The sequence below is a fragment of the Urocampus carinirostris genome, chromosome 6, assembly GCF_059441175.1.
Source record: "Urocampus carinirostris isolate Australia breed hairy pipefish chromosome 6, RoL_Ucar_1.0, whole genome shotgun sequence".
NCBI classification, from domain to species: Eukaryota; Metazoa; Chordata; class Actinopteri; order Syngnathiformes; family Syngnathidae; genus Urocampus; species Urocampus carinirostris.
The window spans coordinates 26,516,745-26,539,255 of record NC_142354.1 but is presented as its reverse complement, the minus strand read 5'-3'; the positions used below and the strand labels follow the sequence as shown (position 1 = coordinate 26,539,255).

Genomic DNA, 22,511 nt, shown 5'->3' with positions numbered 1-22,511 from the left:
TTTGTTTAAGGTTTATATAAGTATAGTCTTTTATTAGCATATTTGGTATAGGAGTAAGTAATCCAAAAGTAGTTGAAAGTAATCCAGTTAAAGTAACCCTACCCAACCCTGATAACAAGTTACAGCATAGTGAAGCCATGTTACTTTAAAAGAGCAAACTTATTAATCCAGTAACGCTTTGCACCTTAGCAGTAGTAAAACATAGTATTTCTCAGGTTCAAAAAGTTGAACCCACTTGTTGGCTCTTTTGTATTCAATGAGACCATTTTTAAATATGGCTTTTGAATGTTTTTATTAAGTTTGAATCACACTGCTACGGTGTGGTTTGATGGTTAAAAGTCCCTTCCGCGACCACCAGTGTGCATGAGCCTCCCTTGGGGCTCTTTTCTCACAAAGTTAGTCTAAGGCTTAGACTCTAAGCCTTGTCATAATGGTATTTATTTTTTTATTTTATTCCTTGTATATGTTTTCATTTTGTGTGTTTATTTTATCACCTTATTGTACACCAAAGGTTTTTATACAGCACTTTCAGCGTCAGTTTATTGCCGGAAAAGTGCTTTATAAATATTTTTTAATTTGAATTACCCATTTTCAGCGTGTTAGTAACTTGATACTCAATATTGCGTTGTTTCAAACATTCTTAAGTAGAACTCCAATTTTAGGGGATTGTTTTTACAACAAAGTCTTCTAGAAATGACATTTTGTTTATGAAACCACTTAAAAATACAATCCCCATATTATGTCAATATGTTGAAAAGTAAACGGTTAAGGTTATCAGTCAACATTAACTCCATTGGGTTTGGTAATAATTAAAATGCTTGTTTTGAGTCAATACTATTGAGTTTGCAATTTTAGTATTATATTTTTGTTATTCATTAAGAAGAAAAATCAGCGCTGGTCTACGATAAATATGTGCCAAATGATCATTCTTTGATCTTATCAAAGTTTAAAGTCAAAGACACCACCAAAAGTTGCCAAAGAATTGTTTACAAAATGCATGAAATATTTTTTTAGCATTTCTTTTTAATTAGCCATCAAAAAATGAATCCATTGCAGCCGTCAAGGAGTCCGAGAGTTTGGTAGCAAGTTTGTCTGTAGAAGAAAATAAAAGTACATAAAGTTAGATTGATGTTGGCATACATAGGACAAATATGACCGTTTATGTTCAGACCTGCTCTTTTTTGTTGTTTCTTCCGCTTTTTGCCGGCAGCCAGCAGTGCCTGGCCTTGTTGTAAAGGATGTACATAGACAATATCTTTCAAGTCTGGAGCCTTAAACACATTTTCAGGCAAGACATTCTTCACCTTCTGACTTTTTATGTCCACTGTCATTGGTCCAAACTATCGGGTAAGAAGAAGAATCTTTGATTGGCAAGATGGATTATGTATTAAAATGGTAAATCACGTTTTAAACACATTAAATATGACAACTGTAATTTGTGACACTGTGCATGCTCACACCTCTGAGTCTTGATCATCCTCCATGGATTCAGCTATGTCGGTAAATTCTGGCTCCTGTACGGACCCTCCATCCATTTCTTGCTCAACGAGGGCTCGGGGCGCATTGCCGTCGGTCATTCCCATGCTTTCGATACAAAATCCCATTTGAATATCAGCACAAGATGAATCTGAAATAGGGCAGTGTAGTTTAAATACAAGTATACTATAGAGCATTAATCTTAATGTATCAAGTTGGCTTTAATCGTATTATAATACCTGCAAGAACCTCCTGATTTCCTTTCTCAAGTTCATCCCAGTCAAAAGCTTTACCCATCTCTGTCACGATTTCAGCGCTGACATGCGTAGGAAGCGTGTGCGTTTCAGGGGGGTGCGTGAAATAGCTGATTCTTCCCCTAAAGGACACTTCAATTTACTCAAGAGTATCATAACATTTCTGAATCAATTAAATCTATCAGAAGACCCACCCTGTCCAGTCCATTAATACACTTTTGGCTGCTTTGTCTGTGTCAGGCAGGCCACCTTTTCTGAGCTTCCCCTGACGCCGTGCAAGTAATGCCAAAAACTCAGGAGCTGTATGAAAGTCTGGTACGCCATAGTGCTGGAGGATCTGCAAACCAATGATTAGGCAAATGTCACAAGCATTGTATGTACGTACACAAAGGTAGGAACGCAAACATACTTGTGCTTTATTGCAACGCCTCAGGATTGCTTCCACAGGAGGAACTGGATCCACTAATTGTTCAATTTTCACACAATTACGGAGGATCATTGCGGCATCGGTGGTTGACGTTGCCATGACGATGCCAGGACAATCCAGAAGCTTGATGTGTTTGTCCAAGTGGACTTCTTGAAGACACCTTAAAAGCAAAGAAACTCATTTCTTACAAAAACCTGCATGTACTCTATTATAGAAACAATTCATAGAGGGAGAGTTAATATTGCATTCTTAGTTTTACAGTACTGTGTACATATTTCCTACTGATGTAACTTGCAAGGCTAATAGATGCCAATTTGATTGACGTTACTTCACAAAGGGGGGGAAGACATGTTACCAACTCCAACCAATCCAAATTTAAACCTATCGTTTTTCATTAAAATGATCCAATCATAATCTGATACTGGTGTACATGCCGACTGCACACACTTTCTGATCCCTCCAAGTGTGACATCTTAAGAAAGACCTAATGAATAATTGAAAAGAAGGTGAACATAGGTGAGCTTGTTCAAAGGGAGGATGATATACTTGCACACGCTGATTTTTTTCCATCACAATTATTTCGTCTTCACATTAAAAAAATTGGAGTTTTAAATCCCATTTTGGGGGTAATTATTGACAGTATATCCCTACATATTTAAACTTAATCCAGTTCCTTGTCAATAAACGCAGTCTACCAAGTTAAATGAATTTGTAATAAACAATACCGAAAACAAAATCAGTCCAAACCTTGACACCGTTTGCGTTTAATTAGCACGTAATCAAACATCCTATACTTAATTACTTACTTGGTAACCCCAGGAGTAGCTCCGACATTACATGCTTTTGAACGTTTCAAACTGTTGATCAAACTGCTTTTTCCAACATTAGGAAACCCTGAAAACCAAAAGTTGAAAATAACCTAAATCATCAAGGGATACGACTCACTACTAAAATAAATATTTAAATAATAATAATAATTAATAATAATTTCCTTTGTATTGTCATTCTTTGTAACAATGTACACAGAACGAAATGTCGATACACTTGACCCGTTGTAGCGAGCCGATGCAGCCGCAGCGAACAGAGGGCGCCGCCATTTTACCAATTAGGTATGACTCGGCCGAGGCGCGAACCAGCGACCTCCCAGACTCAAAGCGGGCACACTACCATAAAACGCTCATTCTTATATGCAGATTATGGATTTTAGTGAAACAAAAGTCAATATGATATAGTTAAATCGACATAAAGGATATAGTTAAATCGACATAAAGTGCTGACATGCCACGATTCTAAAGCAGTATATCTATTAAAAATGTGATTGCAGTTCCAGAACCCTCTGCTAGCTAGTTTGATAGTAGAGTTCAATTTGATGTAATACCGTTTGGCCACAGAGGTGAATAAAGGACACATATCTTGTGTTTTTAAGACCTTTCACAATAAACTACAGACATTAACACTAACTAAATATTATTATGAATTATTAATACTTATATCTTTGATGCAATGGCAATTTTCTTTCTTTTAAAATGTTATTTAGGTTCCAACAATTCTCACCAACATGGGCTTTAGTGACATGAACAGAGTGACTGTCATGCAATGTGAAATGATCATGTTACAATATTGGATGCTTACCTACAACACCGACAGTGATGGCCGTCTTTATGTCAAGGTTGCGGCAGTAGTTACCAAGGAACTTCATCAAGCAATCTGCGCCAACGCAAGCGCTGCTGTTGAGGACCTCCGGGCTGGCTATAGTCACGGATACATTGCTTCGTTTCTGTCAATGACAACAGAAATATGTACTACCAATCTCCAATGAAATTCATACTTTCATGTTTTTTTTGAAAACAAGTTTTTCAAAAATACACTTTTTTCTGTATCATCTTTATGAATGAATCAGACACTTGTCCCGAGTACAGATTTGTATGATACAGTAAGGTTAAACTTGTGAGCACAACTTTATTTTGGCTAACATATTAAATAACAAAAATACCATTTAAAAAAAAAAAACGGTGTGACCAGTACCAAGTTTCTAGACTGCTGCTGAGTAGATGCCTTGAACGCCACTGTTGGAAACTCATTCCGCAGATATTTTATCCACTTCTCCACAATTTCTTTTGAAACGAGATCTAGAATTAGAAAAAAATCCGACAAGATCGCATTCAGAATGTTTTTTCTTGTTATTCAAGGTTCATACAGCTTTTTATGGCCAAATTCAAGCACTTGTTAAGGACTTTCAAAACCAATCTTCCAAGTTCTCCATTTGTGTTAAATTGAAAATTCCGGTGTGAATCATATATTTTGCAGAGCCACAAATATATCTGTGATTCAAAAAGGTGATTTCTAATCTTGCGTGTGCATTTTTCAAGACCTATGATTTTTAGATCTTGAGAAAATCGCAGCTCAGAAGAAAATGAGTCTAAATATTTTACAGACAAATTTCTCCCAATATGTATAAAATGACAGTAATATATGTAGCCTACATTTTCAGGTCCAGGAAGTTCTTCCCATTACAATTTACCACTAGGAAATGCTACCATATTTTTTTTGCACGGTCCATGATTGATACGCAATCCTTGCACTAATACACATTTCACTTTGCCCTGTTTATGTGTACCATACGCCTGTACACTTGGGCGTGACCTGTAGGGGCCGATGCCATACAAACTATTGCCAACTGACGTTTATCAAGAAGGTATAAGGAATGTAATAGCGAAGCAAAGTCTGTGTCATTTTTGAGCAGACTTGTTGAGAAACATGGCAACAATTTCAAGCAGTTACAAGAACTCCACCCAAAATGTTTCAATCTTTGAAAATACATTAAAATTCAAGCATTATCAAGGATTTCAAGCATCACTACAAATCTTGTTGATTTGTGTTAAACTTACCAATTTTGTTAAGCACCAAAACAATCTTTTTGTTTGTTCCACTTTGGATAACTGCCTGCTCAACCTGAGGGCATCTGCACCCCAGTGGATCGCGTGCATCCAAAACTTCTAAAATCACGTCTGCAGCTTCCACTACCTTCACGGAAAAAAGTCAATCAACCAAGCATCAACACGAAAACGCAATTTTAACATTCAGCTATGTAACTAAATGCAACAAAAGATGAAAATTACCTTTCTAAATTCTCTGTAGTATGCTTTTCTTGAATTCTCACTTTCAAAGTTGACATGTTTTTCCAAACTCTGCATCTCTGTTTCCTGTGAACACACAAAGATATATGGATTACAATAATTTGATTTTTTTGTAGTCGTCCACTCAAAAGCTATACAGTTCTGGTCTGTGTCTCAGAACATGGACTTCTTTTATTTACCTTCTGGTCAAACGCTCTTTGCCTTTGTAGGATGTCATTTTGAAAGGTTTGCAAATTCCTCTTCTTCACCAGCTGCTGTTCTCTGGAGATCCTCTGCCTTTCTTGAAGCTCTAAAAGCTTAAAAGGAAAATAAAGACATACAATACAGTATTTCTGATCTGTCCCGTATTCTTATTTCACATAGGCCTTTAATAAATTGCGTGTTACTCGAATGTGATTGATATACGCAAATGCATGAAAATTTCTAAGCAAAAATATCCTTCCTTGGTGATTTATGACCTCCCGAAAAAATTATGCGAAAACAGAACTCATAACTTCATCAGCACCAGGATAACAACACTAATAATTACATTAACAATTAAAGAAGAATTGTTTCCAATCTTTATAGACACAATGTTGATTCAAAGAAAAAAATACATCTCAAGTATTTTATCTTAAAATCTAAAGAAGTTGATTTAATAACATTTTATGTATGATATTTGTAGAGTTGATTTAAGTTAGCCAAACTGTCATTTAAAATGTATACAAAAAGTCACAGAACAGAGAAAGAGCCTTTAAAATGTCACAAAGGCAAAGGACAGAATAATGTTGCCACTAAGTTTTTCAACAAAAATACGGGAGCCTCAATGAATGCAAATCTACTCAAATTTGAATAATGAAAGAGTTTTTTCTCTAGTGTCAGTATTATCTCATGTGGGAGAACGTATTTTCACCGACAAGAACAGGCACCAGATGATGAAGGTGCTGTATCTAAGTCAGATTCAGGATGCTTTTGTTACTGGTAGCCATGGAAACCAGAGCTATCAGTTTCATGTGAGGGAGCAAACCCCTTCCAAAAAAACAGCCTAGAGAGCAATGGACCCTGCCAGGCGGTACCGCCCCAAGACATTCCGCAGAAAGTAGTGCCCCTACGACCTAGGCGGTTAAAGGATCTATGAACAGTGATCAATAATATGGTGATGTATCACTTTTGGCTTACATCCGAGAGTAGGTGTAAGTATTACCCTTTGCTTTCTGATTTCTTCTGGATTTCTGTTGCCGTGTTGCACAGGCGACTGCTGCCCAGGAATGGTGTTCCCAGAAGCGCCCGCATTCTTACCATCATTCTGTGAATATATAGCATATGCACCAAAGAATACAAATAATGATAAGAATCTTGTGGCATATATATGTATACGTGTATTTGTAATACCTCATATTGGTAACCTTACATTTCGTTATTGAAATTTAGAATTAAATCAATGTGATACACTGCTTTTTCCTTGATATTTGTAACCAGCAGACAACATTATGCCACGTTTCAACAATTGCAACAGATAAACAGGGTTACAGGAAATCAACATTTGTTGTTTCGACTTAATAAGGGTTTTGCATGGTTCCGAAGCGTGAACACCAGAAAACTACGCACCTTTCGTTTTCCCAAAAGAATAAGGCGTTTAGCTCGTCTTTGTTCTGTAAAATACAAATAAAATAAGTAAAATCTACAAATGAAATTGAGAATTAAACAAAACAAAGACGGGATCAAAATGTTACGTACTTGATTTAGACATACTGTACTCTTCAAGCCACACCGGGTTCACGTGTTATGTATTGAACGGGCGCATGCGCAAAAAGACGATGCCAGGTTTCCGGATTTTCAAAATAAAGCAGAGTACGTAAATACTGTACTGCACTATACTCACCGCATGGATGACTGTGTAAATTGTTATTCATTGAAAACAACAACGATTCGGTAAATTTTGCAATGAAAATTTTCAGAAGTTCTATTTAGTCTGTAGGTAAAGGAATTCTTTGATTTCAGACATTTTGACTACCCTGAGTAGTAAACCATCAAACAGTAACGAGAAAATCTAATAAAAGATAAAAACACAAATGAATGAACGAATCAATAAACACAAAAATCAATGAATAAAAACAAATAAGCACTCTTTGTAAGATTTATTTGATATTGGGTGATTTTTTTCTTACGTGTTTTGCTGTACTTGATGTTTTTGCTGCTGAATGTTTTTTGTCACTGTCAAATATTATTGCACTACTGTTACGATGCGCCCCATTTCTTTGCACTCTTATTAACTTGGGCCAGTTTCTAGACACTACTTCTTAAATATGTTTGCCAACTTATCCTGACAGTCTTTTATGTTATTTTTCTTCCTTAATGATTGTTTACCGTGGAGTGCCATGTAGAATCTCATTGCATCCAATGTTTCGCAATGTTGGTATCAATGACAATAAAGATAATTCAATTCAATTCAATTGTTTTTCCTCACATGCAACCACACATTGCCAAAGTTTGACCAAAGCTTGATTTTTAAAATATTTGTCATGATTGCCAAACTCAAGACACCTGGGGCAATCGTTAAATTCTGGGGCACTCCCCTCTTAAGCAGTCAGCACCCAGAGGGGAGTGTCAGATCGTACTTGGCCAGATTACCAATACCAAAGACGTCTCCTGCTTGATTCCTGCCTGCCTCATGTTTCGACCTGTTTCTGCCCCACGTTTACGATCTACTCTCCTGCCCTGGCCACCGACCTGCCCGCTAAGCTGTATCGATTCTGCCTACCTGTCATGGAGTTGCCATTCCGTCCAACACTGCTAGCAACCGACAACCATCGGCTTCCAAAGCAAGCTCTGTCAGCTCAATCCAATAAAGATTCCTTTAAAACGAACGCAACTGGGTCCGAGATTCCATTCTGGTTCGTGACAATATTTGAAAAAACATAAATAATACCTAAAATGGGTTTATTGGACTGCCAACAGAACATAACAGATTTGACAAAAGAACTGTGAAAATTGTATTCAGCATCTGTATCTGTAAAACTTCCAGTGTTTATAACAAAAAAAGCTCATTCAATATTTAATTAATGTGTGAAAATCATTACTGTGCCCAGTGATTAAATGTGGGTTGCGTCTTTTGAGGTGTCCTTAAAAACTTGAAAATATTTTTTCTATCCAATATGTTCTAACTCTGTTCAAAGGGCCTTTTTAATATTTTTTCCACCGTGCCGTTTGCTTATATTTTACTTTTTACAACATTGTTCCGGGACACACAACGCATTAGGTAGAAGAGAAGTGGGGACGAGGTGGAAGGAGGGTGAAGAGTGACTTTATGCTCGTTATCACAGTTTTATGTTAGCGTAGCATGAAAATGGTATAACTAAGAAAAGGTCTGTTTCAAATTCAGTCCACACAACAACCCAACACTCCCAAAAAATGAAAAAGGAAGAGTTTATCGTAGAGCGTCTGAGAAATTTACGTACTTGATGAATGAACTATCTGAGGCTGGACAACAACTTTTAAAATTCAGTGCAGTTCCTTTAATTACAAAAATGCCCATACCACATTGAATTCCTGCATTTTTTTTCATTTATTTTTCATTTGCCAGAAACCTAGATTTATTTTACAAACATCCATCAACAAAAATAAACAATAAATATGAGTATACAAATAGTGAATCATATATTGCTCAGGACTTCAAGCTGGAGCCACAGAGGAGACTTCTGTCTTTGACGTGGATACTTCCGAGCCGTCATCTACTTGTTTGCCAAAGAGCTGCATGATGCATGTGCGAAACTGATAAAAAAAAACGACATAAAAGAAACCAGTCAGGTTAGGTGTTCATTTTCAAAGTGGAGCTGGTCGAGTCCTACCTGTCGATTCATGAACACGTAGATGATTGGGTTGTAGATGGTTGCACTCTTGGCGAAGTACGCGGGCATTGCTGCGGCAAGGGGATGGAAAGCGTATCCGGGGTTAGCCGCGGCAAAGCAGGCGAAAAAAGTATAAGGTCCCCAGCAAAAGACATAGGCCAGGATCATGACGACAACCATCCTGGAGACTTCACGCTCTGCTTTTTGAGTGGACTCCGATTCCTTCTGCTGCATGGCAACCTGCAACAGAGAAGTGCATATGACTCTCATATCTGTCAACTTCAGCAATTGCACCCTTTATTCGTGATTGCAATTTCCCATATTAAGCAATTATAAACCTTACAAACACAACGTGGCACCTATTTCCTCACATTATGACTATGCATACATGCCAACCTGTGGACCTTAAAAACGATAGATTTTATCACGTACTCAGTTCTTACGCACAAAACACAACCAATCTCCAGAATATTAAAAAAATACAACAACATGTCTTTTCTTGAAGTGCTCTGCTTAATTCGAAACTTTGTTACTCTCTGTTGCCATCTCCTGGCTTCAAGTATTGTTCACAGCCTCAGTCAGCTCATTCCTTAAATTAGTGCATTCCTTAGATGCGCTCGATTAAATTCTTCTTTTTCATATTTTTGGGTAGGTGTTAGGACTACAGTATATTTGAAACAAGCCTTTTTCCTATTTTTACCATTTTCATGCTACACTAACAAACAAATGTATTTTAGTCCTATTTTTTTCTTCTTTTGCAAGAAAAAGACAAGTAAAAATTTGTCAAGTCAAGTCACAGATTATTGCAAACCAGACTATCATTACACCATTCCCTGATCTAAAACCTTCATGAGTGCAAATAAAACATAGACATAGTCAAAATGAAATATAGGTTATTCATATGCTATAGAATAGAAGTGTGTTTTAAGCTTAGATTTAAACATTTCCACTGAGGTTGCAGATCGATGAAATAAAATAATTTCCATTCTCATGTGCCAATGACCCTGCCCCTTTCCTGCTTCCTAATATTTTGCGAGTCACGGAACAGTGTTGCTAAAAGTAAGATAAAAGCATCTATCTATGTGTGATGGAAAACAAATATAAAGGCTCTTTAAACTCAGTTAGGCATTGTTAACAAACACTCATAGAGAAAATATTCTACTTTTCACTTTATAAGAACACCTCCAATGATAGACCCTACCTTTAAAACCCAAAGTGGCAAACTTTTACCAAATCTTTTAGGCTACCAGCTCAGTAGCCTAGATGGTAGAGCGCTCGCTCCGAGACTGGGAGGTTGCTGGTTCAAGCCTCGCCCGAGTCAGACTTACAACATTGGTACTCATTTCCTCCCTGCTAGGCGCTCGGCATTAAGGGTTGGACTTGGGCGGTTTGGTCACCTAATGACTAAAAATGGCTGCGCCCTGTTTGGCTGCGGCTGCATCGGCTCGCTACACTTTAACTGTACGGGTCAGGTGTATCGACATTTCGTTCTGTGTGCATGGTTACAAAGAATGACAATAAAAGGAAATTCTAAATTCATTCTAATGCGATCATTGGCGCGTTTTATTCACGCCTAAAGACTTGATGTCGTAGCCTCGCTTCAAAATAAAGCAGCCGAAAACTAAAATACTAGTCTCGGCTCAAGATTTTTTGTTGATGTTTAAATGTGAAAAAGTGGTAGATTAAACGTTTTTAAAAGGGGTAAAGCGGTGGTCTAACGCATAAAGCGGTAGTGTTGGTGAGTATGGACTATGTAAAATCTCTTTGTCTGTCTGTGTGTCTGTCACAAAAAGGGGGAAGGAGTTTAAATATGACCACCATCTGTTACAGGCTATAGGTTACCCTAGATGTAAAGAAAATGCCAAAGAAGCTGGCTCAGCACTATTGGTTTTGTTGACTCACCATTTTTTCAGCGAAAAACAACAAGAGGATGACCAAACAGCAGCTTTTCAACTTCCAATCTGCAGTTTTCTTTTGTTTTCTCCTTGGATTCTTTGCACCTTGAGGCTAATCTTTTCCAAACAATATATATTTGTAGAGCGGTGCAGCTAATGAGATAATGAGATATATTTGTAGACAACTACATATTTAACTCTTCGTACCCCCATTTCAGGAATTTTAATCTCCATCTGGACTTAGTCTTACTCTTTGGGTTTTCCATTCTCGTGTGGCAATGACCCTGTCAAAAAGGGAAATACCACCCAAAAATGGTTTAACATCTTAATGCGGGTGATGCTGTAATGGCGAGCTGCCAGTTATAAGATAACATTTGTTAGTTTACTGCAATAATATCAGCAATCTATGATGACGTTGTCGTCTGCTACCAATGACTGAGGTGATCCAGATTAGAGCCGAAAAGGGCAAGACGAGATCGGTCGAACAAAAAAATAATTATCCTATAAAAAAATTGTTATATGGCATACCCAATTTGAAATGATCAAAATCGTATAAGATACGGTGGGAACGTATAAGCTGACCATTATAGACTCAGTCTAATGCAGGGATCTCCAAAGTAGTGTTAAGGTGCCCGCGGACTAATGCTATGTAATTGAGATTTTCTCGTGAAATGTTTGTTTTTTTAATGGTTGGATTGGGTTGGATTGGATCCCTTAACCACTAAGCTTGTAGGGGCAGCATTTCCTGTGGAGTGTCTTGGGCAAGTACAGCCTGGTTGCGCCATCCCTCTCCGGGCCAACATATGTTTCTACCCAGTCTAGAACCGGGGACCTTTCCTGTGATGGGAAAATGCGCTGGGTATTTTTACCCTACTTCCCAAAATTAACTTGGTATTAACATAGTAATAACATAGTAATAACACCATACATTGTTATTTAAGAAATGCATATCTAACTGGGTCCCCTTTGCGCTGATTAGTAACATAAAGTAGCTCTCATCTTAAAAAGGTTGGATACCCTTCCTCTAATGCATTATAAAAGTTTATTCAGGAAACTTACCGTTCGGATAGCCCACCAGACTGCGAAGTAGCACAGTACAATGATACCCAGCGGGATGATGCAGCATGTAATCATAAGAACAATCATGTAGGACAGAACCCCGGGGTCTTCACTCCCGCTAAAGACATCAGGTCCACAGGATGTCTTTAAACCATGAGGCCAGTACCTGAAAACACAATTATTGCTTTCCTTGTGCAAATATAATAGCTGCACACTTGACAGAATACCATACCTGCTCCATCCAAAGATTGGGGGGGCACACCACACAGCCGACCAGACCCAGGAGAAAACGATCCCGCCCGTAGCCCACTTGGCATCAAATTTAACATTTCCAAATGGTTTGCATACGACTATCCATCTCTCCCAAGAGATGATAGTCAGTGACCAGAGAGCAGTAATACCTGTGGAAGAAACAATATTATTAATAAACAAAACAAAAAATGACCATACTTATTCATGCATAACGCGCATATGTACGTAACACGATTAAAAATAGGTATGAAACAGTTTTTTCACTTTTTTGTCAGTCAAAACCAAGCATTGTAGCTGACAAACGTTGATGATTATGTGCAGCCATGTTTAAAATCATTCATAGACTACATAAACTATGAACACAAGACCAACATAAACTTGACAACGTATTTATTGAATGTCCTTCAAAGTCTGATTCATTATCAAATACACCAAAAATATTTTTTTCTCTTGTCGTGCTTTTTTTGAGGCTTTTTAACACAATTTTCTGTTGTCTCCATTATTTAACACTTTTTATGTCATCTGTCACTGGTGGCCTAGTGGTTGGGTTTTTGCGCTCTTACCTCCACGACCCGCATTTGAGTCCCGTTGCATACGATTATTTGTGGCTTTGGTCACCGTCATTTTTCGAACCATCAGTCATTGCAACATATACTCTAAGTGTGCACTGGTTTGGTTATATGTATATATATATATATATATATATATATATATATATATATATATATATATATATATATATATATATATATATATATATATATATATATATATATATATATATATATATATATATATATATATCTCATCTCATCTCATTAGCTGCACCGCTTATCCTCAATAGGGTCGCGGGGGTGCTGGAGCCCATCCCAGCAATCATCGGGCAGTGGGCAGGGGACACCCTGAACTGGTTGCCAGCCAATCACAGGGCAATATATATATATATATCTATATATATATATATATATAGATATATATATATATAGTATCTCTGACTTTAGTTTTAATTTCATGCGCCTTATAGTCCAGTGCGCCTTATACAGTACAGTATAAGAAAAATATATGACAAAATACTATTCTTTAAAGTTGCGCCTTATACTCATGTAAACCTTATAGTGCGGAAAATCTTGATTGATTTTTACTTGTTTTTCTTGCAAAATAAGAACAAATATGCCTAAAATACTGTGCAATATTGCATTTTTTTTCCCTATTAAATAATATTCGTCGCTGGTACCGTGACTAAAAAGGTGTGATTATTAAGTAAGTATTTTCTCCTCTGAAACTTTTCAGCTCAAGTTTGATTTTGTGGAGCAGCTGTTTATATTACCTAAATACGGCTAGTTGTGTGTGTGGTTAATTGTTGTAAAAGCTGTTCAATGCTGCTAGCTAATGTCCGTTGTTTTTGTCAGAAATTACTAGCTCTCTCACTTTAAATAATAATAAAATGAACACAAATCTTTATTTTTTTTGGTCGGAATTTTCCACAGTGCCACAAAACCTCCCCCTAAAACATCATCTTTTAAAGTCTTTATTTTCAGTACATTATCGATAGTGTTTACTAGCAAAAAAAATACTAATTGTATCATGTGGGTAAGTACGGTTTAAAAAAAATATATCGTGCCTTTTCACATGTCATCTATATCACTGATGGACAAGTGGTTGTGATTTTGCGCTCCCACCACCGTGTCCCTGGTTTAATTCCTGTTGCATCCAACGGTTTGAGTTTGTGGTCAGTGGTAGTTTTATCATCGCACAAATATTGTAATACTACTGCAAAACGTTGTGTATAACAGGCACCCGAGGTGGACCGTCGGGCCTTGCAAGGCCTTCTCTGCTGGCCTAAAAAAATATCTGAATCATGTGATATTAATCATAATTTTTTCCATAATACTTACTAAATAATTCCAAATTATCAGTCAGCTTCCTTTCATTGCTTTTCCCCTGGTTGCACTGCTTCCAGATGTGGGCTTTCATATTGAGCATTTAACCTATAACATTTCAGCCATTACTTGTTGCCAGGGTCAGAAATCTACCGGGAGGCCATCACAATTAGTTCTGCAGGTTCTGAGGCATAAAATAAGTGTGGATAAAGCTGTTAGTTTACCCAGTCAGATTTGGAGTTGGCGAGTTTAACCAAACGTCACCGGTTTGACAAACTATGATTGGCCATGAGACGGTAACAAAAGTATTACAATGAAAAAAATACAATTTGATGGAACTGAAATGCACAGATAATCTGTACTACAGAGTAATTGAACTCTTCTTGAGGAAAGGAAGGAGGATTCATTTTGGGCACAGATAAAAAGGATTTTTGTGAGTAAAATGTGAGTGTATTCCTAAATAATTGTGTAATTTTATGAAGTTATTATTGATGCTTATTTTATGGGTTGGAACTATAGCGGTAATGTTTGTATCCATAAAATAGTTTTTTCGGGTTGGATTTATTCAGACGTAACTCCCTTGAAGGCCTAAGTCTGAAATACTGACAGGCAACCTCCCTTTGAGCTGTTTTATAGGTTAAAAAGTGCTAGTTATCTTAGGATAAATAAAAATACAAATATGATTATATTTCACTTTTTCGGGTTCCACTCACCACAAGTTGAGACAGTGAAGCCTTCAAATACGCACATAGGGTGTCCTAAAATAAAATAACCAAAAAACTGGTTACAAACGCTAATAGTGCTGGCAAAAACGGTTTCCCCTAGATCGGCAATGGCCAGATTGACCAAAATCCAGTTAAGAGGGTGACGAAGTTTCTTGAATTTTGCCGTGGCCACCAAAACAAGACCATTGGTAAAAACGGACGCCACAACCACAAAAATCATCCAGCATGTCGAGACGTTGTAAACCCATCGAGGTGCGATGTGGTAGTTTGGACCTTCAAAGGGATCTGGGGGATTAAAAAAACAAACAATGAAATTAATGTTTTTTTCTAATGTCATTTGTGTAAAGTAATACTGTATGTCAGATATATGATAGTCTTAAATAAAATACATTGTTTAAGTATATTTTAGGAAAAAACAAATGCAAGCTGAGAAATGTCATGTATATAACAATGAAAAAAATGGCAGAAGATTGTATTTATTGAAGTATCGATATTATTTGCTTATTTAAGCAAAAACAAAACTGAAAAATATGTTTTTTTGTGAAATGAAAACAATACTTAATAGTGCAAATGATTGTAGAACTTTGTATCTTAGGATTTATATTATTTTACATTTTTTAGAAAAAAAGGAAATGTTAAAAACTATTTACTCATTTTATTATACATTTTAACTTAATAATAAGTTAAAAAATCATCGAAAAACATTTTGCTGATATTTATTTAATAACTGATATTATTTCACTTTTTTGGGTCGAAAAAAGTGATAAATTAAAGATTATTTTATCTATTTAATATACACCTTATCTTATTTTTAGTGAAATAAAAAAATCATAAAAGAATTGATGGTGAAAATTGTATTTATTGAAGTATTGATACTATTTTACTTATTAGGAAAAAGGAAAAACATCAAAGATTATTTTACTCACCTATGTACATTTGAACTTATTTTTAGAGAAATGAAAATAAATTACCAAATATTAAAATTAAAATTAAATAAAGATATATTTTAAATTAAAAAAAAAAAACATGAAAAAACCCACTGCAGGAAATTTTCATGTATTTAAGTATCGATATTATTTTACTTACTTTTAGTAAAAAAAAAAATATTAATAACTATTTTACCTATTTTAATATACATTTAACTTATTCTTAGTCAAAATAATTTTTAAAAATCCTTAAAAATAAGCAGAAATTTAAATTATTTAAGTATTAATATTTCTTGTTTTAGGGGGGAGTAAAGATAATATTACAGATTATTTTATGTATATTAATATCCAGGTTATTGTATTTTTATTTGAACGTAATAAAAAGTCAAAAATATTCCCGAAAAAAAGGTGCAGAATTTTTTATGATGTTATCTAACTTATTTTTCTTGCAATGTGAAAAAATATTGTGTAAAATCAGAAAAAAACATCTGTTTTTCTTATTTAAAAAAATATTTCTTAAATATGAATTTTCCAAATAGAAATAGACGTATATTTTAGTAAATAAAGAAGTAACAGTTGCAACTACAGTAAAATAAGAAAAATGCATCTTAAAATAAGAACGCTAATCTTCCCATGGTGCAAGAACATTTTCGCGGTGTTTATATACATAGGTAATTGGGAACAAATCTATCATTTCAATCATACATTTTCAAATGCAATTCAAAGTCCAAATTTCATCACTCAAGTTTCTAAGACTCTATTCTATTCTAACTAGTTATCATTCTAGAATTTATATCCAAAGGACCATCAAAGTACTACCACCGCTTGTATTTTTTTTCTCATTACAAACAAACTAAATTACACGTAAAAATGAATAAATTAAAGAAATACAATAATACTAAATAGAAACGCCAGTGGGGAAAAAAATATGTGAAAATATTAAAATGTTCTCATATATCATTAGCTTTAATTGCCCTCTTGTGGGCGGGAAGCTTTATGACTTCACAATTAAAGTTAATAAAAGAGATTTTTTAACCCGAAAATTTGCACTTGGGAATATGAAATTTAGCTATAATTCTCTTGTCTTCTAATTGACAATTCTACAAGTAAAACCAGATACTGTACAGCATGAATGTCAAATAATAAAAACGTTAAATATACCTCTGGTGTTATTGCTGTTTGTATAAGAAAATGCGGATTCCCTCGTCGTTTCCTGGTATCGCCTGGCAGCAAAGGACGGTTTATCCCAAGCGTCGGCCATTATTTTAGCACAAGGTCCTCCTGAGCATCTGCTCTTTTCACCACTTGAACTTCTGCTTTTATACTTTTGCTTGAGAGAACTCTGATACGATTAAGTCAAAATCAAATTATAGTCTACACTTTGCTCAAATCCACAAGCCAGTGAGCTCCAACTGTAATTAAAACCATCAGTAATTGGGTTAAGACACCAACTGCCTTAATAATCCTGTCTGAAAAGAGATTTCCATCCGTTGCCCGAAAGATGCCGATTGATTGGTCAGTTCAATATAATGTCTCTGATATGGCTTTTTCTTTGCCACTCTACCATTTAATGGTTGCCTCTTCACTGTTGATGTTGCCACTGGTGATTTGTGAGTACTGTTGAACCAGAATGCCAGCAGGGGACCTGTAAGGCGTCTATTTCTCAAACTATAGACTCAAATGTACTTATCCTCTTGCATGTTTGTGCCTCCCACTTCTCATTTTACTCAGTGCTGTTTTCTGAAGGTAGTGGTACACACCACTGTAGGAGATCTTCAGTTTCTTGGCAATTTTTTTGCATGAAATATCCTCCATTATTTAGGACAAGAATAGACTGTTGAGTTTCACACGAAAATTCTCTTTTTTTCTGGCCATTCTGAAAGTTTAATCACACTCACAAATGTGATGCTCCATATACTTGACGAGCTATAGGGAATTTCCGTTGTATAGCTTCTCCAACCAGCTAAACTGATTTTACTTGTGCAAACATAATTGCACAACGGTTTTCTAACCACCAATTAGCCTTCTCATAAAATTAGCAAACACAATGTACGGTATTATTGTAAGACCTGTGTGCTGGTTGGTGGAGATGGGCCTCCATATACCTATGTAAGACATTGCATTAAAAACAAACATTTGCAGCTAAAATAGTCATTTACCAGGGTAACAATGTGTGGGGTGTATTTGTGATTAGCTTATGTTGTCTTTATTGAAAAAAAAAAAAGATTTTCTTTCAAAAATAAAGACATTTCCAAGTAAACTTTTGAAGGGTAATGTACATCGTATGGTGAGAATTTGGGGAGGAAGTTGCTCCTCTTTGATTTCTGCTATAGATATCAAGGTTTAAGTTTCACTACAGAAACAATCCTTATCAGTCTTCATCAGGACAACATTTTATGTACCCATTCCAAACCCCACCATATCATCAGCTTGGTGTACACAACAGTTTAATTCCCTCCTTACATGCCTCTGTGTGAGACCTTCTTCCCTATCAAATATTTTGTAAAAAACAACAAAAACATTTTTTACTCTATACCAGGCATGTCATACTAGGTTTGGCTCAAGGGCCAGATGCAACCTTTATGTTTTCAGGTGATCAGTAAAATATTTCACTTTGTTTTTCGGTACTCATAGCCTAACCTACAAATCATTATCACTAAACACATGGGAAAAAAGTATTTCATGTTTGGTATTGAATGTGTTAAAGGTGGTGTTAGTAAGTTCAAAATATTCGACTTGCTGATGCTATCATCTGGCTGAAATGATCATTGCAGCCCCTGTCAAGCTGCTTGTATGCGGCGTGCACGTATGTGTCTCTCGTAGATGTGCTCAAATTAACTCTTCTTCTTTCACACTTTTTTGGGGTTTGGGTTGGAATTTAAAGCAATTATTTTTTCATGTTTACCATTTTCATCCTAGGATAAATGAAAACAACCAGCACGGGCGTGTAGTCACTCTTCAGACTGTCTCGCCTCCTTTCATCTAGCCAAATGTGCTCCGTGGCTGGAACACCAATGAAAAAAATAAGATAAAAGTAGATAGGCGAGGTTAAAAAATATATATAACAAGGTTCCCTTTGAGACTCCTTGTGATAAAGGACTATACAAATAAATATGACTAGCCAAGACTAGACTTCTTTGAACTCAGTTGGGCATTGTTCAAAAATACTTATTGAGAAAATATTTCATTTTAAAGTTTTAAGTGCACCTTAAATTACGCACCCCACCTTCAACATTTTTGTTTATTTGAACAGTTGCGTAAATGATATTTTATATTTAAATAGACTCACCGCAATCCTTAAACATAAACAAATTAAAGTGGGAGCTACGTGTTAAAATATGCTTGCCTCAATTGTTATACTGCTTCGAAGTAAATTAAAAAAAATTCGAACTGAACGAGCAAAAAAATATAAAAAACTTCTAGGCTTAGCCTACTGAGGCTGAAAAAATACTGTACAATATTGTCTTAAACATGAAAGCAGATTGAACATCCGCTCTATTACACCTTTTGGTTTGTATTTATTAAAAAAAACTATTTTTTTGAGAGAAATTACCAGGAGACTTGCTTCTTTTTTAACATACTCAGAAATGTATGGCGGGCCTGATTAAAACAACAAATGTGCCGGCAAAAGGTCACAAATAGTTTCACAAGCCACTGTACCGGGGAGGCGATAGTCACCGCTGTTGAACTGAAGCTTAAAGAAAAGTGGATGCACCTCAGACTACGATGAGTTTCTGCCTTTGAGCCAAATATGTTAATCATGTTTTATCTGCTTGAGCGTGGTTACCATTCACAACTTGGCTGTATTTGCTTCTGTCGTGCCGCCATACTTCACAATACTTAAATGTTACATTAAATTATTTTGCAAGAAGCCATGTTCAGAACAGTTTCTGTTAAGAAATGTAAGATATAGAAACACATTAAAATCTGATTTTTAGCAAGCATTTATTCGAATATATGTGCAGTGGGTAGCACATTTGCCTATCAGGCGAAAAGTCCCCAGTTTGAGACCGGGTGGAAACATAGGTTGGCCTGGAGGGGGAGGGGCGCCACCAGGCTGTATTTGCCCAAGACACATCACACGAAATAGTGCCCCTATGACCCTAGTTGCTAAGTGATCCATCCAACCAATCTTAAGTAGTTTTAAGTTTTTTTATTTTTTACTGTATTTCTTATTCTTTCGTGATTGATTGATTGATTGATTGATTGACTTTCTAATCATTTCTTTTTTCTTTATTGGGATTATATTAGGTAGAAATGCAATGGAAATTTACCCGGACCCAAGCTCTGGTGGCCCCCAAGAAAATTGAGCTTGAGACCCCTGACTTAAATAATCAAATGATACCCTGAAAAGGTCAGGATATTTTTCTCATTACTGTATTGATTAATTGATTTATTTAAGTGTTGATTTATGATTAATTCACAGATTTGATCAAATTATCATTTGATGCTAGTTCCTTAGCTTGGCCAGGCTTTAGGGCTAGCTTGGCCTTTTGGCCGTACCTCTTGCCATGATCTTTGATTTTTGCATTTCGGAGATGGAATAAGAGCTTGCTCTGTCCACTCCACGCATCGGCCCGGTATCGCAGTACCTCCGGGAACGCTGCATTCGCAATGATCGCAGCAAGGCTTTAGGGCTAGGACCTTAGCTTGGCCTTTTGGCTGAGAGTAAGTGTCCCGGCTCCTAGGCTTTGTAGCGTATTATGAACTGACCGATAACGGATAATGGATAATGAATAACGAAGATAGAACAATAACCCTTAAAAAACCCATTTGTGTATTTATTTACTTTCTCATTTATTTATTTTGTGACCATTTTTACTTTGTTTGAGAATCCAAAATAAAAAGGTAAAATCTCCTCATTTCTAGCATTCTTTTTCTTAATTCACTCAATCATTTATCAATAAAGTAAGTAAAACCAAAAACGGGTTAAAAATTATCCTCAGTCAATGCCAGCCCATTTTAATTTTAATATAATTGACGTTTTTGTTCTCCAATGGCAGCAAATGCTTATAATGTAGTTCAATCTGTTTATTTTATTGGTTTAAAACAAGAAAATAATTGCTTCTTATGAGATAAACTATTTGGTATAACACATTACAAATCGTTTTTGTTTATAGTCAGTGTTATTTGACTAATTTTGGTTGAAATGCTTAAGAGAATAAATAATTTAATAATAATATGAATACATTAAAAATACTTCTATTTCCAATAACAATAATGATAATAATAATATTACTCATGATAATAATACTCATAATAATAGTTAATATTTCATAATTATTTACAACCGGTACTCCGAACATTCAAATATTTATTCCATGTCAATAATTTATTGTCTTTTATTTGCTTTGTTATTTATTTATTTATTTATTTATATATTTTTTTTTTACATATTTTCATTTTACGCATTTTTATAGTTTTTTTTGTCTCACTTGCACTGAAAAGAAAAGCCCCTTCAGTTTGTTATACTTTTGTATGATAACAATACAGTACAGCCATTAATCCATTCATTTAATAATAATTTTCCCCAAAAACACATCATAAAATTCAAAAAATAGCTGCGAACTAAAACAGAGCAGGATTATTTTACCTATTTTCAATCTTATTTGTGACTGGACTTATGTGACTATTAACCTTTCGCTGTTTTACATAATGGCAAACTTGCAAAACGGGTCACCATATTAAAAGTAAACTTGTGCTTGTTGACATTTAAAGAAGGTAAAACACCTTCGGAATAATCTCCTGTGGAAAGAGGTTCACCTGAGAGCAGGAAAGTTCAACAGCCCTCTGATCCTAAATGCTCACGTCACCGTCCTCATTGAAAGGGCAGGGCAAAGGTGATTAAAGTATCTCGATTTACGTACTTTGTGTAACTCAGAAGATGAACGTGCTCCGTATTCCAAACGTGAATGCATCCGGAATTCTGGTTCCAACAAGGACATACAACACAATCTATTGTTTACTGAAAAGAATATAACAATACTAATAAATGAATCAAAATAACATACTCTGCTAACAATCACTCATACTCTGACATTCTGGGCAGTTTTTATTAGAAGTTTTGCCTTCCTCGCAAAACCTACTGTTTTTTGAAGAGTTACCCAATTGCTTCAAGGGCCAGTGTATTATTTTTAACCACTAGATGTCGCAGTGTTGTGTAATGCAACGGAAAACGAAGAAAATAAACTACAGAAACTCAAAGTGATTGAACTGCACTTTTTCTTCTCATTTTCTTGCCCAGCTTTTTTAAAGTTTTTTGGCTTTTTGGGGGTAGCAACAAGATGGCCTACAATCATGTCAACTCTCGTAGATGAGGATCCTGTTATGTAAATTTCTATCTACCCTGGTCATATCCCTCGAGAGGAGTGATTTTATGTAAAATACATACACAATTTTACATGTATTTATGAAAAATGCACTTTAATATATGAGTTTATTTATTAGTTTCCTCCCATCATTCAAATCAAGGTATTTTAATGAATGATGTTTTTATGCCAGTAGGAGACACCAAATAAAAGACATTGCCTTTTTCTATAGGTAACCGTGTTACATCCTGAGCTATTTAACCATCGCTGATATGTACTTTAAAATTTCATTTCATTCAACTACTATACAAAAACAACCTCTAGTTTCAGCTTTAGTTTGATGTT

General features: G+C 35.6%; 2 protein-coding genes and 1 pseudogene across 2 annotated transcripts; 1 reads left to right on the top strand and 2 right to left on the bottom strand.

Moving 5' to 3' along the window:
• Window positions 1-1,003: 1,003 nt before the first annotated feature.
• On the bottom strand, window positions 1,004-7,123 carry gnl3l (G protein nucleolar 3 like). Its single transcript, XM_088338505.1, has 15 exons — window positions 7,011-7,123; window positions 6,882-6,925; window positions 6,478-6,579; window positions 5,474-5,590; window positions 5,277-5,360; window positions 5,046-5,181; window positions 4,183-4,286; window positions 3,790-3,934; window positions 2,964-3,051; window positions 2,140-2,317; window positions 1,925-2,067; window positions 1,716-1,852; window positions 1,461-1,627; window positions 1,172-1,340; window positions 1,004-1,092 (listed from the first exon to the last, which is right to left on the bottom strand). The coding sequence occupies exons 1-15, from the start codon at window positions 7,021-7,023 to the stop codon at window positions 1,028-1,030; spliced, it is 1,692 nt and encodes a 563-aa protein (XP_088194631.1). The 5' UTR covers window positions 7,024-7,123; the 3' UTR covers window positions 1,004-1,027.
• A 1,696-nt stretch (window positions 7,124-8,819) lies between these two features.
• On the bottom strand, window positions 8,820-17,188 carry LOC148364413 (red-sensitive opsin). The gene is made up of 6 exons (XM_088338506.1): window positions 17,020-17,188; window positions 14,921-15,217; window positions 12,308-12,476; window positions 12,076-12,241; window positions 9,122-9,361; window positions 8,820-9,044 (listed from the first exon to the last, which is right to left on the bottom strand). The coding sequence occupies exons 1-6, from the start codon at window positions 17,117-17,119 to the stop codon at window positions 8,946-8,948; spliced, it is 1,071 nt and encodes a 356-aa protein (XP_088194632.1). The 5' UTR covers window positions 17,120-17,188; the 3' UTR covers window positions 8,820-8,945.
• A 3,150-nt stretch (window positions 17,189-20,338) lies between these two features.
• Window positions 20,339-20,472, top strand: LOC148364412 (U2 spliceosomal RNA; annotated as a pseudogene).
• Window positions 20,473-22,511: the final 2,039 nt, after the last annotated feature.